Source organism: Phalacrocorax aristotelis, chromosome 3, assembly GCF_949628215.1.
Source record: "Phalacrocorax aristotelis chromosome 3, bGulAri2.1, whole genome shotgun sequence".
In the NCBI taxonomy this organism is placed as follows: domain Eukaryota; kingdom Metazoa; phylum Chordata; class Aves; order Suliformes; family Phalacrocoracidae; genus Phalacrocorax; species Phalacrocorax aristotelis.
In genome coordinates, this window is record NC_134278.1 from 81,495,834 (window position 1) to 81,515,212 (window position 19,379).

The 19,379-nt window shown below is 37.5% G+C and overlaps 1 protein-coding gene across 10 annotated transcripts in view; it reads right to left on the reverse strand.

Annotated features, from left to right (window-relative positions):
• USP34 (ubiquitin specific peptidase 34) overlaps nucleotides 1–19,379 on the reverse strand; it is a 139,929-nt gene that overhangs the window by 10,628 nt on the left and 109,922 nt on the right. For 8 of the 10 annotated variants that reach the window (XM_075088181.1, XM_075088176.1, XM_075088178.1 and 5 more), the window contains 14 exons: nucleotides 18,651–18,716; nucleotides 17,090–17,170; nucleotides 15,758–15,843; nucleotides 14,379–14,547; nucleotides 14,220–14,294; nucleotides 13,503–13,654; nucleotides 13,036–13,084; nucleotides 12,826–12,930; nucleotides 12,658–12,702; nucleotides 11,098–11,202; nucleotides 6,695–6,842; nucleotides 5,050–5,684; nucleotides 3,410–3,567; nucleotides 2,108–2,186 (listed from right to left, as the gene is read on the reverse strand). In XM_075088181.1, coding sequence (XP_074944282.1) covers nucleotides 2,108–2,186; nucleotides 3,410–3,567; nucleotides 5,050–5,684; nucleotides 6,695–6,842; nucleotides 11,098–11,202; nucleotides 12,658–12,702; nucleotides 12,826–12,930; nucleotides 13,036–13,084; nucleotides 13,503–13,654; nucleotides 14,220–14,294; nucleotides 14,379–14,547; nucleotides 15,758–15,843; nucleotides 17,090–17,170; nucleotides 18,651–18,716 — 1,953 coding nt within the window. The remainder of the gene's footprint in view (nucleotides 1–2,107; nucleotides 2,187–3,409; nucleotides 3,568–5,049; nucleotides 5,685–6,694; nucleotides 6,843–11,097; nucleotides 11,203–12,657; nucleotides 12,703–12,825; nucleotides 12,931–13,035; nucleotides 13,085–13,502; nucleotides 13,655–14,219; nucleotides 14,295–14,378; nucleotides 14,548–15,757; nucleotides 15,844–17,089; nucleotides 17,171–18,650; nucleotides 18,717–19,379) is intronic. The other 2 variants (XM_075088184.1, XM_075088179.1) reach the window with 1 other exon arrangement.

Consider the following 19,379-nt stretch of genomic DNA (forward strand, 5'->3'; position numbering starts at 1 on the left):
ACTTCTAGCAATGTTTTACACAGGATAAATTGCATCATGTATTACACATCCTTTATAAACTTGATTACACGTTGTCAGCATGGATCAGGGTTAACTAAACTGTTGAACAAATTCTTTTTATACATATGTGCCAATGTACCTTAGTCTACTTAGGAGTTTCCTGTACGAATAAAGCTCTAGCTCAGTTCCTACCTTTTTAGCCCAAGTTTATGGAATGCAAGCTCACTAACTATAGTTAATCAAAAGGCTTACATTTATAACAAGCTCATGAAAACTCAATTTTCAAACAGTACTGCTGCATCTTAATTTTATTTTCCCAGCTGATTTTGTAATTTCAGCTTTTTCTGTCACACTTTGTCCTAGTAAATACAAGCTAATGACATAAAAGAGAGAATTTTGTATATAAACCATATAAAAAGGGTTGGAATCAACCTCAAAGCACTGGCTAGTCCATCCACATGCCTTAAGGCAGGATAACTGTCTTTATATCCTCGACAGATGTTTGCTCAAAGTTCTCCTGACAACTTCCAGTTGTGCTGGCTGACACCTTCTGAAGCAATCAACTCCAATATACCCTTTGCTGCACAGCTACAACTACCTTCTACCCACTTGTCTTGCGCCATGGATTTTTACCAGTTTATTATACCCCACTCCCCCACCCCAAATACACCATTCTACACACGCCAAGAATGAACTGCATTTCAGTTTTACACTTTCACCAATGCATCCAGACAATCTTGATTTTTATCTTTGCTCTCAGAAGGACCTAGCGTCCTTCCGCATTTTGCATGGCCAGTATATTTAACAAGTGAGCATTCTCGTCAATCAACTCAATAACAGAAGCATTGAATAGAATCCAAGACCACAGCCATCTTAAGAGGGAAAAAGATAAACATTGTACGTGCCCTTTTTCAGTCTTCTTGTATCTCGCTCATCTTACAAAAAGTAGCCACTAACAGGTCAGAGCTCTTTCAGCAGTGTCTTATAGACATCACTGCAGGCCAGGACAAGTGGATCTCTAGAGCAAAACCGTTGGCGGGCAGGGCCTTCACATCCAAACTGCACCCATTTCAGGGCAGCGTTATTCGGTCTTTTTTTTTTCCTATTTTGAACTAACTCTGGTTCAGTCTCACACACCAAATACCCGCTTACAACTGGAATATGCTACGTGTGCTCAAGAAAGGCGTTTTAGGTTTAGTTTCATCAGAAGGAAATATAGTTTGTGTGTTCTTAGACCACTCTTTCTTGCAAACAAAAGCACAGTAGGTAGGAAAGATAGAGAGAACTGCCTCAGGAGTGCCTCAAAGAAGTGTCCAGAGATGTAATTCACAACTGCATCTGAGTATCCTTTAAGTTGTTTCTATATTTTAACCTGTTGCCTTGACACTCCTTAACTAGTAATAACGGTGGGACTGTGCTCAGCCATTTACTCACAGTTGATCTGTAGTAAAGAGAATGACACCAAAAAAGCATAAACTCACTCCTCACAACACAAGCTGTTGGTGGCTCATCCTCTGTCTTAGAATCAGGCAAGCATTTTCCTGATCCTTTTGCTACTAAAGAAATATTAAAGACAACAGAGGGAGCACCTATGTGAAGAAAGCCAAGACTTACTTCGTACTACTCACGCTCTCTCTTGCTAGTTGCAACTTTTTCTGTAGACCTCATTTACTCTCCATGACAAACCTAAGAGCAAGTGTTATCTATCCTTGATATATAAGATGATACATCACCCTTTTATTTCTTCATCATCTTTCCTGTTTAAGCTACAGCCTTTTATAGTTAATCTTAACAAATCACTGCTATCAACTAACCGGTTACCTTCATCCTGTATTAAGATTTGTATTGCCTCAAATTTACTCACTTAACCTCCTATGTTAGTGTTTTGGACATGCAAAATGTCTGGTAAATCGTTTTTGTCCTTCCTATGATCCTCAAGATTTCAAGGTTTTTTGTGTATGCCAGTACTTAATCAACATATTTCTTATCTTTATTTCAAACGATGCCATATGAAAGCAATTTAAAGCAAACGCATTGCCAGGAAGGAAGCAGTGACTTGATAAGAGTGCGAGGTGTTTGATTATAATCAAATAACAAAGTTATTTACCTCAGTCATCAGAATCAATCCTCTATTAAACACAACAAGAAGTCTGTCTTCATCAGATTCTAATAATATTCTGAAGGCACTAGGAAAAAAAATCCAAACACTGAGAACACTGGAAAGTACATTATTGTCTTTTCAAAATTCATACAAATGCTTAAAATTGTTATGCTTGCGCTATACTTGGGAAAATAATCACACAAGAACAAAGAAACCCCAGAAGAAGATAATGATTCTGTTCTTTTTTTTTCTCCCTACTTTTTCATTTAAAAATGCCTCTGATGTCAACTTCCTTTATGTCAACTTTAAACAACCTTTAAAGAGATCTTTCCCAAATAATGTCTGCCAAAACACTAAAAACAGCAAAATAACGTACATCAAAAGACAGAAGTTTATGCTTGTCAAATGACATTTAAACAGAATCACTTAAGCCTATGTTTGGACTTTTCAACATATAACATTTCTACCAGAACATCATCTGCTTACAGCAGAATAGAAAATAAACAATGGTGCATAACTGATGACCCATTCCTCTCCACACAGCGATTCTTCTTGAGCATTTGGGAGAATCTGGCTGTGCTCTTGGAGAGGTGACTGTGTGCCACCCCTGCAAGTACCACAGGTCAGTTGCCCCTTCCACAAGAGCTTTTCAATGCACCAACAGTTGCATTTACAGCCCCAACACCTGACCTACACCCACAAGCAATTTACAGGTGTTCTGAAAATACCCAAGCAACAGTTCCAGATGTACTACTAGGATAGAATAGAAATAAAAAACTATTTGAAGTTATGATATGATAAAGCTCTGTCCTCCAGGCACGATTTCTAAAAAGCACTTCTGCCCAAAAATAACCAACATCAACAACACCAGCTGCAATTACTGCTTTGCCCACCTAGACTAATCGTGGTAAGCTGAGAATGGACTTTCAGCTTAAATGCTGAATTAGGACATCGATTGACTTCGTTTTAGTTTCTTCCACCAATGCAGTTTTCTCATGGTGCTTCTTTTTGAACACTAACAATACTTATCTTGGTTTACACCTGTTTATTTTAAATTACTTGCTTAGTTTCTGAATTTTCAGCTGATGAAATGTTCTAAAATAAATTATATTGGCAAACAATGGATTTCGGGGAAAAAAGTTATAATTGAAACTTTCTGTTTGCTTTCTTCTGAATAACAGTATCCCCAAAACTTCTCCAAAAAGACTATCAGAGTAAGAACATGAATTTTTATTGTACTTCACATTTGGCAAAATACAGTTCTTATTCAAGCAGGATTGGATTATTCCACTACAACTTCACTACTACCTTATTAAAGTAGTCCAACAAGACCGTCCGTCCAAGCAGCGCAGGTAACAGCTTATGGTTGTTTTCTTAAATTGCTTTATGTCTTCTATCTCTTCCTCTCTCATGTCTGGCCTCTGAGCTACAAACAGTTGCATGAGGTTAAATAGCTCTTCTACTGCCTAAAACACACAAAAATATTAGGTTAGAGTAATCTCTCTCAGTATGTTATGGTTTGTAACTTATTTCTATTACTTGTTGTGTATTACTACTAAGTAACTAAATAGCTACAAAGTAACACATAGAACACACACATAAGTAAATTTAGATGGGAATACATTTTTAAGCATTACAACAAAGTTATAAAATCAGCAGACAACATTTTAACCTTAAAGAACCATTTAGTTGTAATAATTTAAAATTCTGCCACAGAGCTTGTGGATATTTCTGATCTATCTTGAATAGAGCTTGCTTTTAGCCTTTACTATTTACTGTGTGGATTAGGACACATAGGTTTGAGATAACCCTTCTGAAGCTTAAATGGATGTTTTGACGTTTCCTAACAGTGCAGCTCATTGCTGCATACACGCACACACGTGTATATATATAAGACTCTGAAATCCTGATCCATGTGACCGAACTTCCCAGCTTTCCTCAAGGAGTGTAGGGGCTCATCTACACAGTGTCCTGGGTATGTGCATTCTCTGATGACGTTATTATATTCTAAGAAAGAGAATTCAGAAAGCTAAAACTCGCTGAAGTCCCATATGCACAGGAAACACAAAGGGCAGTGGAGTAACTAAAGTCCCCAGCAAGACAATCTGAGACTTCCGAGGCGAGACGCAGACAAGAGAAGCAGCTGGAATACTTCCAGGACTGTCAGGGTATAAATTTACTCTGTGAGCTGAACTAGACAGAAGCTCAACACACAAGATTCCATGCACCCTCCTCCACGTAGTGAAGAAAATCTTTGTATTCTTTCTGTCCTCATACACCTAACAAAAGACCTCAAAGCAATGTTCACTGAGTAATCGTACGGAAATGCATATTTTGCCCCTTAAAAACTCTGTTTTCAAACTGTTACACGTGGACTATTTTAACTAGTATCTACTCTCTACTGCAAGCATCATAATGTTGTAGAGATAACGTGACTCCCAGCGTCAGGTACCCTTGCAAAGGGTACAAAAGCATTACCCAGGCGAACCCCAGGCCATCCTCTGTTCAAGTGCAATGGGCTGAATCTTGACCCTATTCCAGAAACCAAAAGCAAAGAAGAAACTCACTGGGAATTTCTCCAACTTAGTGTCTTACAATGCAACACGCTTTCTTGAGACCACCATTAAAGGCTATTCCTTGTTTCTTGTGACTACGCTGGTGTACAGAATATTAAAGAATAGTGGAAATGCCAGTGTCTGCCTCCAGAAAAAAAACCATCTGCTCTCCAACTGCTACACAGTAAGGAAGGAAATAAAAAACAATCCCCTCACAAAGTACAGTTGTTGGACCTACACACACTCTTAATTACTTACTCCCAGAAATCAAAATACAATACTTTCACCACTGGATACATTAAATAAGTCTTTCCATCGCTTTCATTAAGAGATGTTCAGTAAGAGTGGAAACACTAGCAAGGAAATGGTATTTTTTGGTCTCAGTCTACTTACCCCTGGGTACTGACTGGCATGTGGCGTGAGATTCTTAAAGGCCCACTGGATATTCTGGTGAGAAGCCAACTGCCTGGTGAACGCAGGGGACTGCTCACAGCAGAGGCGCAGGATGCCGTAGTAGGCAGGCAGCATCCCGCGGTTAAAGAGCACCACATCCTGATCATCATGGTCTGCGAGGATGTAATTGAAGGCAATGTTCTTTGTCACCACAGGATTCTGTACAATAAGGCGAACGTTCTCTGGACAGTCAACACACACATTGTACCAAAAAGACAGCAGAGCCTGTTTATTGTGGTTGGTGGCTATAGCTGGCTCGGAAAGTTTAGGCTGGAAAAGGTTCCATAAATCCATGAAGTAAGTAGAAAACATGAGTTTTTCAGTTTTTGAGATCAAACAGTATGTCATGAAACTGAAGTAGGGCACGAGTTTTGTAGTGCCGTGAACAGCAGCGTCAACGTATAGCTTAGCTCTTGAGAGAAGGCCAAGAAGCACATTGTAGACTTGATGAAGAACTACTGTAGTATCTGGACTGAGCGGCAGATCACGCGTAGGTATGTGCAAAGAGCGAGTTGATCGGAACATCTGACGGAAGGAATTGCTTGGAATAAGCGACACCAAGAGATAGGCTGCAGCTTCAAATAAAAACAGATCTGTTACACCTTTGAAAAATGACACACATACCGAACAGTCATTTAATCAGAAGCTAAATTACATTGCGTGTTCCATTTACAGATTTCAAAGCATTTTACAGAATCTGGTATGACTATATTCACTCTGGAGATGAAAAAAAGAAAAACAATCAGAGTGGATGAGATTAGCATGTTACAAGTGGTGCTGAGATTTGCTTTCAGGCCTCTTCACCCTATATTCCTACCTGCTGCTTGCTTCTAACTATTGCAACGCAATGCATCCCATCACAGAAACACAGACATAGACGTTTTCTATGACTAAATTGCATACTGCTTGATCAAAATGTCACTACCTCTTTAGAGATGTTTGCAACTGGAGTCTTGCAAAGCCACACCTCCAGTTTCCATCTCACTGAAGCAGAGAAAATGTATTAAAGTTGGGTGTGGCCTGTTACCATGGAATCTCCTTTATGTAAGAATTTAGACACGGGAAAGGCTAAAAGCATGATCTTGGCAAGGGCCTGGTAGCGTGACTCCTGGCAGGACAAACTAGAACACCAGGACACCCCAGATTTGGGGAGAAGCACAGGCTTTGTGATCCACAAGTTCAAAGGACTCAACTAAAGATTACTCTGTGATGGGTGAAAAAAGAACACGTACTACTTCTACTGACAGTGCAACCATGTGATGGAAACTATTAAGAACTTCTTGGATTATTTCTTTTTATTCTTTGGGTTTTCCTGGATCTTGCAGATTAACCACATAAGGTAAAGAACCTACTAATGTATCATTCAAGTTACAAAATCAAAGTGTGGTTTTTCAAAAACCAGGAAACACGTCTCAATGAGGTGCCACAGTTGTATTACTATTTTAAAATACAGCAATCCTAAAATAATTACAAAAGGAAGAAAAGGCAAGCACAAAAGCATGTATTTCTTTTGTGATGGGAATACCACATACGTAGTAGCTTGCTACAACAGAAGAATAATTTTCTTCAGTTTAAATGAACTTACAAGTTCTCACTCTAGGATAGTTGTGTGCCAGAAGAAAACGTTCAACCCAGTTTTCCATATTTTGCAGCACCCAACTGTGAGCTAATTTGTTTCGAGGTGTTTGCACAGCCAACCAATCCAGGCACTGAGATGGGTTGTATTCAATGACCTGAAAGAGTGGAAAAATCAAAAAGAATACATTAACCTTGTATTAAAAAACCCTAAAAGTAACTATTAAGACTTAAAAAATATTTTCTTCAAAATCACACAGGGCTATCAAAGCACCTACAAGACTGGGGTGCTCTGGCAGGCAAGGAAAACTCTTATTAAAATTTCACTGTTTGTGCTTCTAAATCTTGTTCAGAGCTTTTGAAAGTTCAGCCTAAGGGCAGTAAGTTACTCTACATACCCCTTCTGTGTATTTTGAGATACTTGAGAATTGAAATGTTAAGGATTAGAAAACTGAACAGTCTTGTCTTTATAAACAGATATTTTTTTTTTTATTAAATAGCTAACACAAAACCTTAATGCTGAATAAGTATTTTTATACAAGTTATATCAAAGGAACATAAGTGGTATGCAAATATGTTCACATAGCTTCATGCTGAGGATAAAAACTGTTTTTAAAAACTGTTTTCAAAAACTGTTTTCTATTTACCTTGAGGTCCAGGTGCCCGCACAAGCAAAAAGGAACTCTAAGGAATCACAGGCAGTAACTGAACTGCTGAAGCTGCTCCCAACTACTCTAGCCTGAACAAAGTGCTTTGGCTGGAACTCAGGACAAAAAGGAAAGTTTACAACCTTTAGAAGAAGAGGCAGGTAACTCAGGAGGACTACTAGGAAGTCATGAAGTTATGCAGGGAGCAAATTAGAAAGGCCAAAGCCAAATAGCACCTAATCTGGCTACTGCTGTAAAAGACAATAAAAAAATGTTTCTATGAATACATTAGCAAGAAAAGGAGGGCTAAGAAGAATCTCCATCCTTTGTTAGATATAGGGAGAAACATAGTGGCAAAGATGAGGAAAAGGGTGAGGTACTCAATGCCTTCTTTGCCTCAGTCTTTAATAGTCAGACCAGTTGTTCTTAGGGTACCCAGCCCCCTGAGCTGGAACGCAGGGATGGGGAGCAAAATGAAGCCCCCATAATCCAAGGAAATGGTTAGTAACCTGTTACACCACTTAGACACACAGAAGTCTATGGGGCCAGATGGGATCCACCCAAGAGTACTGAGGGAGCTGGCAGAAGTGCTCACCAAGCCACTTTCCATCATTGATCAGCAGTCCTGGCTAACCAGGGAGGCCCCAATTGACCGGAGGTTAGCAAACGTGATGTCCACCTACAACAAGGGCTGGAAGGAGGATCCAGGGAACTACAGGCCTGTCAGCCTGACCTCGGTGCTGGGGAAGGTTATGGAGCAGATCATCTTGAGTGCCATCATGTGGCACATACAGGACACCCAGATGATCAGGCCCAGTCAGCAGGGGTTTATGAAAGGCAGGTCCTGCTTGACTAATCTGATCTCTTTCTACGACAAGATGACCTGCTTAGTGGATGAGGGAAAGGCTGTGGATGTCATCTATCTGGACTTTAGTAAAGCCTTTGGCACCGTTTCCCACAGCATCCTCCTGGAGAAACTGGCTGCTCAGGGCTTGGACAGGTGTACTCTTCCCTAGGTAAAAAACTGGTTGGATGGCTGAGCCCAGAGAGTTGTGGTGAATGGAGCTAAATCTAGTTGGCAGCTGGTCACAAGCGGGGTTCCCCAGGGCTCAGTTTTAGGGCCACTCTTGTTTAATATCTTTATCAATGATCTGGATGAGGGGATTGAGTGCACCCTCATTAAGTTTGCAGACAACACCAAGTTGGGCGGCAGTGTTGATCTGCTTGAGGGTAGGAAGGCTCTGCAGAGGGACCTGGGCAGGCTGGATTGATGGGCTGAGGCCAACTGCATCAGGTTTAACAGGGCCAAGTGCCGGGTCCTGCACTTAGGTCACAACAACCCCATGCAACGCTCTACAGGCTTGGGGAAGAGTGGCTGGAAAGCTGCCTAGCAGAGAAGGATCTGGGGGTGTTGGTTGACAGCTGGCTGAACACGACCCAGCAGCGTGCCCAGGTGGCCAAGGGGGCCAACAACATCCTGGCTTGTATCAGGAATAGTGTGGCCAGCAGGAGTAGGGAAGTGATGGTGCCCCTGTACTCAGCACTGGTGAGGCCACACCTTGAATACTGTGTTCACTTTTGGGCCCTTCAGTACAAGAAGGACATTGAGATGCTGGAGAGTGTCTAGAGAAGGGCAGTGAAGCTGGTGAAGGGCCTAGAGAGCAAGTCTTATGAGGAGAGGTTGAGGGAACTGGGGTTGTTTAGCCTGGAGAAGAGGAGGCTGAGGGGAGACCTTATCTCTCTCTACAACTACCTGAAAGGAGATTGTAGCAAGGTGGGGGTTGGTCTCTTCTCCCAGTCACTAGTGATAGAATGAGAGGAAACGGCCTCCACCTGCACCAGGGGAGATTTAGATTGAATATTAGGAAGAATTTCTTCACCAAAAGGGCTGTCAAGCACTGGAACAGGCTGCCCGGAGAGGTGGTTGAGTCACCCATCCCTGGAGGTATTTAAAAGATGTGTAGATGTGGTACTTAGGGACATGTTTAGTGGTGGCCTTTACTGCTGGGTTAATGGCTGGACTTGATCTTAAAGGTCTTTTCCAACCTAAACGATTCTAGGATTCTGTGATTCTAATCCACCTGAAGGACACAAGCAGCTGACATTACCAAAACTCTGGTTATAAAATCTTAATCTCCATTTAAAAATAAGTACATTAAGTACAACCTCCTCCCTTTTTTTTAGAAATTACAAACTGCTCTGTCAAGTTTCCTTTGTAATAGCTGGAGGGTATCTCCAAGAAAGAGACTATCATTGTTCACTGTCTTCATCACTCAATGACTTTTTAATGACTTCTAGAAACTGGAGTGGCTGCAAAAGTACGTTCTGTACCCTAAATCTGTCTATGCATTAGCCATGGGGCCTCTCATCTCTGCCTACACAATTTCTACCTCTAGACCTGTGTCAGCATGGTAAGGATAATAATGCTGGCAATGCCAGAGACTGAACTGATGACTTCTACTGCTAAAAGCTTGGCCTTCCAACAGAAATCTGTCATTGACATGCTTCCTCTGTAGGTTCAGTTTGTGTACTGAGAATAAGGAGGGAAATAAAAAAGAGGATTGCTTAACAAATTACATACATAAACTTTGTGGATGCTGACTGAAGCCATGTACTTCGTACCACAACTTGTGTATTATCAAAAACTCTCTTGGAACGGTTTCCTTATCGCTGAGAGAAATTTATCACCTACCACTCACCCATAATAAAGAAAGCAGCTAAATGTAATGCCTGACCTTGAGATGCGCTGTTTGAACTCTCTTTACCTGAGGTACAGCAGTTACAGCTAATTCATATTCAGCCCAGACACCTAACAAACACTCGTTACACACTTTCCCAGATTACCTAGTGGTTCCTATGCTGTAACTGCTCCTAACCAGGAGTAAAATACTTTTGATCGGGAATCCGTATTGTACCCCACAGCGCTCCAGTGGGTAAGACAGGTTTGTATTTGACCAGAGGTCTCAATTCTGCACAGGAATAATCTTTTAGAAACCCCAGCCCCACTTTTTAGAGTATTAAAGGGAACGAGTGTTCAACAGCTTGTCCGCAGCAGTCTTCATGCTGGACACACTGTTCTTAGTTATAAAGACAGAACTCAAACAGCAGTTAGCTGAAGTGAAAAGCTTTAATTCCTCATCTATTGCTTAGATCAAGAAATTTATCCCTGTGCCAACTTGGTTAAGAAGTCTCTTTCTCACTTTAGAAAAGTGAGCAAGAATGGTCCTGCACCACAGCAATTATCCACTAGATTCAATGTAGCAGTGTTTTATGGGTTAAAAATGTTAGAGAGTGTTTTAAGACTTTTTGTTAAAGAGAACAAAGAAGGTCAAACGAATATACAAAGAACCAGTCCATAATGGGCAAAAACCCCTTAACAAACGATGGGCCTTGAAACGTTTTACAGTCCTTGCAAAAGGGTAACTGAGAAAAATAAGTGGGTTTTGCCTAGGAGAAGCATTCTAGACCCTTATTATGAATCAATTAATCTGCCATTAAACTAAACTTTACAGTTTTAACTGAAATACCAGTTAACCAGAATGCTGTTAAAATAACATCACAAGTTAGAGCAGAATTTAAGTGTCTATTAGCTGTTGCTGTTTATTTGGAAGAGAAATTTTTAAAAAATAATTTTAAAAAAATTAATGTCATTTAAAAAATTAATTGATGCAACAAGGATGACAATTAAATGTAAAACCTTTTCACAGACTAGAAGAATGAACAAGAGAAAGACAATTTAGCTTCTGTTTTCTTTTACATATTGTACCTCCCATATCCTCTGCAGAATGTAAGAAGCAAAGGGTGGCATTCCTGGGGGTCCACCAGCAAATTCCATTAGCATGGTCAGCAATTTGAAAAAAGGATTGGCTGCCTGTAATGCATAAGAATAAAAACAGCCATTTTGATCTATTTCATTTCATCCATTAATTTTTTCAGAGACTTAAACCCCCAAACATTTGCATAAAAATATATTTCTATGAACTTCTGACATGAACATTTATATTACTTTTAATCCCTTATTATTTAATCTGTAAATAATCCCCATATATATATATAGACCTTAATTCTACTGTATCCAGGTAAAGAGTACCCAGATACAGAGTATCTGTATCCAGATACAGTAGAATTACGCCACTTTTTATAGCGAGTGCAAAGCAACATGATCATACTAGATAGGATCAGTCTAGTAGAAATATATAGTTACAAAGAAATAACTGTACACATTGTCTGGCACAGTCAGACATTATTCTGAACAAGGGTGTGAGGGGAGTGCAGAAATCAAGCTGTACAGTCTTGAAGAATTCACCAATTTATCCTGGTTTACGTACTTGGAAGATTTTGCTGTCTCAGAGAAGCTATTATTTTTATGTATTTGCAGAACATGAAACATGGATCCTGAAAAGTTTATCCAAAAGCATCGCATTTTGAGGTTTTACACTGATCATTATTATTGGCATACTGTTTTCCTCCAAAACCACCAACATTTCTACTCTAACATATTGGATCTAACATGAATTTTTTTTTGAGTTTGCTAAGACTCACTGAGCTTTTAAAAATGCTTCCATAAAGTGGTTACTACTATTATAATATATTTTGTACCTCACCAAAAAACCTCTCTGGTGTGTATGTATATGTGCAAAGCAAAAAAAGCATAAAAATGTAGCAAATATTAGCATGACAGGAGGGAAGTAACTGTCATCTGATAGTGCCCATTCTATCACACAAAGCAAAGCTGTCATGAGAATGATTTAGTACGTGCTTCTTTTCCAGCCATGATCATGCCTCCTCTGTTAGACATGCCCTCAATTTTTCCTGATTATTTTTTCTTTTTTGACAGCAGGGTACAAGAACGTCCTTGTGTGAGCATACACTTCTCCACTCTGCATATATGTGGAATCCATTTGGAACTTGCAGTATTTTTGTTGTTACTAGGGCAGGCATTTATTCTCACCGAGAAATGTGTTTGCATGCACAGAACTGCAAAATAGTGCCCCAAAACTTGAACAACCAGACAATAATTACATATCTCCACTTATTCTAGCATACACGTTTTATTGTTACCAATTTTTTTTTTAAATTCATATAGGTGGAGAATCTAGAAATATGTTACTTGGCTTTGAATAAAACTTTCATCTTAAACTGCATACCAGATTTCTGCTTTAGAAAACTTAACATACAGTGCAGTTAGACTTCATTTAATATTACAAAAGCTTCCATGGATCATCTTCCATGCAAGATTTTTGATTAGCAAAGGACTATTTAAGTAATTTAAAACAGAAAAATATTAATACAAATTATTTAATATACAGGTAGTATGTTTACATACCTCAGGAGTCAACTTTGCTATAGATGTGAAAAGCATGGACACAATCTTAAAAACAAAACAAACAAAACTCACTTAGACTTGTGCTTATTCAGTTAAAATAATAAAAAACACCCCATTACACTTATTAGATAAGATTAGCAACAAATAGCTATAGTTTCTGACACTTACATGTTCTGCAAGTCGATTATTGTACCGACACAAACTGAAAATGAGATTGCAAGTTTGCCTGATGTTGATACCGTCACGGATATGTTGAAACAAAAAAGGAAAACCCTGCAAGAAATAATAAGATATTAGTACACTGTCTGCAATTACATGTGTGCACATATGTATGTGCATTATTTTTGAGGCTTATACAGTCATATTTAAATGAATTACCTTTCCTCCTGTTAATGCTGCCATGTCGTTTTGTGACAAAGTCAAATGCCTAAAATACAGAAACACCTTTACTATTTTACTTCAGAGGTTATTAAGGAAGGTTAAGGGGAAATACAGGACTGAGTGTTAGTTCATGTTCTTAAAGATCACAATGTACAAGAGAAAATAAAGGTATTGACATAAAGCTGAACAAAAATAATAAATATTTTGTACTTAGGCCAAATAAAAAAAAGAAATCCAAATATGGTCATCTGAACCTGTTCAAGGATTTACTCTGAGTCTTTTGTTTGGTCAACAATGACAAAACATTTATCTTTTAAATGGTTAAAATATAATGGGCCCATATATGAGCTCATTTGTGCTGTTAAAAAAGCACACAAAAAGAGAAACCCCAAACCCATAAAATCTCTAATGCCTTTCTAACTAGCTTAGGTTAGAATTTACTTTGGTTTTTTAGAAGGTCTTGCCTTTCTGAGCGAGACTGTTCAACTAGAAGAGCAATTAGGGCAATCATCTTTTCAAGTGCAGCAGGCCTGTATTTTTCTTCCGCTAAAGAGAGTATATCTTCCTCTTCCTCCTCTTCTTCCCCTTCTTCCTCAGAAAGTACTTCAACCTGTGGCTGAAGGAAAAAAAAAAAAAAAAACAAACAAAAAACTTCCCTGTGGACATTTTAAGCCATAATTTCGAAGAGCCTGTACGTGGTTTTGCATGTATTCTGTCCTTTCTTTTATTCAAAACAACTTAATAAACTTGCATGAATCAAACGAGGTAAATATCGAATAACTTGATTTTCATGGTGAAGCATCAATTTTGCATAAGCTACATTGTATTTACAAAAGCAAAAGCCAACCGGCTGAAGTCACTAAATAGCAAGTAAATTTAAAAGCCCAATTTGTACAGTAGAAGTAAGCCATTGTTACCATTAATAGCATGACAAGGGCAATGTCAATTGCTTCTACTTAATATCTATTTCTATACTAAATAGAAAACTCTGGTTTATAGCATAGCCAGTCCAGCATCCTTTTTTAATATTGTATCCACTTAAAATCGAAAAAAATTTGAAAAAATTGAGTGAAGCAATTTTAATTTAACAGCTGAAAGATAGTGCTGTGTCTCTTGAACCAATGATCACATATGTAAAACATGAAAGACCAGTTCTCATTCACAAAATAATTCAAACTTACATTTTCAGGTCCTTTAGTTCCCATGTAGAAATGGACCATAGTGGATATGGCTTGCAGCGAAAGCAGGAACTGGCTCTGAAATATGCATATATTGAATTACTTGAAAATACATACATGCATATACATACCCAATTCTCAAAACTACCAGGCTATACTTACTTCCTCTTCTCCCATTTTGGCAAATTCATAAAGAAAGGCAAAGTATTCCGTGAGATGTTTACTGTGAGGCTTAACACCATGCTCCATAATTGACAAGAGTGTCTTCACAAAGCGTGTTACACAAGAGCGACTGCCGATGTCTTCCACAGGACCGTCCATGTCATCAGAACTGAAAACAAAATCCAACTTAGACATTTCACACAATACATGGAACATAAAATCATCTTGAACCAGTCCAAAAAAATATTCAGAAAAACTTAGAGTTTTCTACTCTGTCCTACTATCATACTCAGATCCCTAACATTTTCTCTTATGCCAAGTATAGCCTGGGTAACAACGTGGCTTAAAGTAAGGTAGCATCCGTCACTCAAAATGTCGAAAGGTTATTAAAAGAGTATTCTCAGTCAGGAAAAGAATTCTTAAAAAAACCACCTTCTTAAAATTATCTTCTTGATTTGCATGTCTAATTTCCCAAGTTTCAAGAAAGAATGCTGTTATAGCTAATTTTACTGTGGAATTAAGGAAAGGCAGTCTCCTAAACACATAAGCAGGATCCTGACAAGGCAGAAAAACATACACTTTCAACCTTAGTCATCTACTGAAAGTTGGATCTTATCACTGAACAAAACAAGTGACAGAGTCTTTTAAAGTAAGGCTTCGAGAGAAAATTAAATTCTATTTTTTGCCATGAAAACGTATCTTCATGGTCTGAATTTTGTTATGGCAGTATAGTTATTACAAAATCAGCTGGTTTTGCTCTGGAAAAACGTTATTATCAGGATCACAAGCTTGAACCGAGAGATGAAAGAAAAACCAGTTTCTTCTCCTCATTATGTATCAAAAAGAATAAATATTTCACAATTGGAGACAAAGTGACAGTTTTCTTGATAATTGTTTTGTTCTGCTAATCTAATGGGTTTTTTTCTACTTTTTGACAAAAACTGTGATTTAGATATATGACACGACTAGACTCATCTCCAAATTCTTTTACTGGAGGTACAAATTAAAATTTGCACCTATCTGCCTTTAGATCCAATTTATAATCAGATTCTCACGCGTAAGTAGTGAGATTTACACTTGCAGCATATTACTGGCAGTGAAAAGAAAGACTATACTGAAAATGTAGTCTAAGGGAACAAATGTTTCAAACAATGTATCTTTAGACTTTTCCAGATCTTTTATCTGGAATGTATCTTTTAGACAGTATGGCTTTTCCAACCATAATAATATTTTTAAGTAGAGCATTTTGGGTGAAATAATAAAAAAAATTAAAATAGTATGATCTTAGGTTCACAAAACCATTTTCAATAATTCATCAAACAAAAGTGATTGCTCTAACGCATGTAATAAATTGAAGGTTTCAGGTGTTGTTATTTTACCAGTCTTCCATTCCTGGCTGGAGGTAAAGATGTGCATGCACTGGTCTCAGCCTCTGTATCACATGAATACACAAACGCTGGAACATCTGCAAATGCATAAGCAAATGAACCCCACATGTTCATTCTTTTACATATATGTCAATACATATTTTTAAGAAAAGAATATTCTGTCTCCAAGTACCACTTCCAGCTCTGTGTGATTTAAAGTTAAAGCTGAGATGAGACGCCCACATTCCATTTCTTAGTGTATTAACACATCGTATTTTAACAGAATAGTCAAACCTGGTTTTATAAACACATCTGATAGAGGAACTCGAAAACCAGTTTTTAATATTGGTGTGCACAGTACACTACTGAAATATCACTTAAGACAAGACTGCTGCTCATAAACATTACTATTTCTTCAATCTCTACTTTCTGAAATGTTTACATATTTTTAGCGAGATTTTTTTTGTTTTGCCTCTGGCTATAAGAATTTATGTGAAAACTCTATGGAGTTTTCATGAAGTTCCTTCCATTAATATTTTAGTTCATAAAATGTTAATCAAGGATTAGAGCTTTAACTGAGATCTTGCATTGAGTTCTCCCACGAAATATATTCCTTTAATAATGGGTTGCATACAGAAACTAGGTGTGGAATATGGAAATATTACTTCAATAATTGGAAAAGTTAAACCAATTGAAGGCTTCAGGTGAGATAAAATAATTGCTAAAGTTTTTACCTGAACGACTTGCAAACGAAGTATACTTATAGGTGAAACTATTAATAGTATTTGTATCTGTGAATATCTAAATGGTACTAATGTAGGGTTTTTTCAATTTTAAACCTTTCCAGAAAAGGGTACAAACGAAGTTTTGCAGCATACCTTTATAAAATTAAATCTATCTACAAAACCCAAAGGCAGAAGTTTAGAAGTGAAGCTTTCTGTTAGGAGTACCAAACGTACAAAATTTATCATTTTTTTATTTTCTGAATGTGTGTCTCAACGCATTATTGTTGAACCAATTCAGAAGAAAAATATTTTTAATGTGAAGTGTTTGAATTTGTAGAGATCATGTGGGAGTTGTAGAAACCTTAATTTGTATCTGTTGTGACATTCTGTGATCCTGACTGTAAAATTAAGGCACTCTAGTAATATCGATTTTGTTTCAGACAATGATAATCCTCTCATGGCCACATATTTTCTCTAAATTATACGCAAGAATAGAAAAGAATAAGAATTACAGGTATTAATAAAAACTTTCAGAATCATGGGATGCGTCATAATCATTGTCCATATCTGTTCACGAGTCAAGTAGTCACTTGACTTACAAAGGAACATTTTTTCTTACCTGTCTCACAATCTGATTGGGACACTTTATTAGAATCTGCATTGGCCACCAATCATCATCAGCCATACGATCCAAAAACCACTGCAGAAGATACATACTTTGTTAGTTTTGTTCCAAACTTGTTCTAGTCCAATCTTCTTTTTGCATGATATTAAAGTCTGAAGAGAGATTGATGTTACTATTATTAAGGAATAAGCAAGTATCAATTCAAGGGAAATACGGATCAATAGCAGTAAACATGAATATAAACGTATATCCAGTATCTTCTTATCCCTGTGTTCTGCATGCCGTTATTCCATTATCTGGAAGGACACGCTTATCCTGAAAAGTGATGTCAACAGAATAAAAAAACGCTTACAAAGAAGCATAAGCTGAAGAATCTTGTAGAATAGGGATAGGCTTAAACAAGAATGTAGTTCATGAATTAGATCCTATTTTAAAATGCAGAAAAGCCTTACTACCTCCAGAAACAGAAAATGTATAGAAATAGCAGAGAATGATTCATTCAAAGTTAGACTCAGCAAATAATACAGCTGAGTGTTCTGACTCGATGAATTTTGTTTTATTTGCAAGGAAATACACCTTAAAGAATCCAAGTTGTTGTATTTTATTTGTATCTGAGTATCTTTCACTATATTAAATGTCTTCACTCATTTTAAGCACCTTAGGACTATACCATTCTAATGAAACTGTATCACCCAAATACTGAACGTTACATGATAATTTAACAATATAGAATCAATTTATAAAAGAAGAGTGAATTTAATTCATTTGTACTGAATAAGGTCTAATGCAGGATTCAATATGTAGTGGGGTCCTTGTACATTCAAACTATCACAGAAAGTTTATCACAAATTTCCTTCAGTATTTCAATATTGTTTTCACCAACACCACAGTGAATTCTTTCGTCTGTGGTTTCTCAGTCTGTCTCCACTTTGTCTCAGACTCCCTTCAAGCAGCATCCTAAAAAAATTTCTATTAAAAAACATGCCTCCATTTTTCTCTCCTTCTTCTAGGAGTTTTCAGTCTTTCTACATTGGGTACAAGATCCTCAGCTTCACAAGCAAGGCACTCTATGAATTTTTTTTCAGCTAGTTCTAATATTAGCTGTTCTTTTTCCCCTTCTAAGCTTCTTCACTGCACCTCAGCCTTTTATCTCACTGCTCTCTTCGCTTGGATTCAACACCAGTCCCTGCCATTCTAGTCCTTGAACATTAGACTGTGTTTTCCATTTCTCCTGTGCAATTTCATTTAAACACCTCTTTAATTATGCAAATCCATAGACAATAATCAAATAAAGAGGCTGTGACACTGTGTGTCTTCTAGTCCAGCGACAAAATGATTTTGGCCTGTGGTCTCACCGTAGGCTTCTGAAAATAAAAGTCAAGTCATTCCCCAGAATCTGCAGTATTCAGAGAGGGTGAATTTCATCGCATAGTGCACAAATATGCCAAATACAGTAGTTCATAGTCCAAAATATTCCAGGGATACGAACCTCCAGGAAAGTTAAACAATATACAGAAAGTTGGTTTGTACTTTGCTGAGTTCCTAAGTCACTTACTTCACAAGCTGCCTGACTGTTATTAAACTGTTTTGTTAACAGTTCAATCCACTGAAGCATTGTAGGCTGTAAAAAGAAATACAGAAAAAACTATAACTTAAAATAATAAATTGCAACTTAATCTTTAAACATTTCTAAATGGTCAGTTAGATAACTGAATCTTAAGAATGTAGTAACAAACACTAAATGCTTTATAAACTAGTCATATGTTGCTCCTACACAAAAGTAACAGTACATACACTGAAACTAACCAAGTAGTACCTACACATTTGGACTAATTGTCCAATTATACATTATTACATATCTTACTAACCCCAGACAATCTAGAATTAGTAGCATTATACCACCATAGATGAGAAAGAAGCAACATCTGACTGAGAATAAAGATGTTTCAGATAGAACAGAACATTCTTGTTGTTCATGCTAGTGTTTATAACTTAAAAATTCATGAGCGCAAGTGTTGTTCAATGATAAACACTCCCCTCTACATCAGACTTTAAGAAGTGCTTGTTAAGATCCGAATCATCCAGGAGTTTTCAAATGAAAAGATCACAAGATCTGTTGCTCTTGATGCATTGCTGAGGCAAAGTAGGCTAAAACCAGAACGTGCATTTTTTCAGTTGTGCAGTGTTTACTATAAATGTATTAAATGACACTCTTTAAACAGTAACTGTGTATCATCTATGGTACTTAATACATCTCTAAATCACACTTTTAAAATTAAGAAGT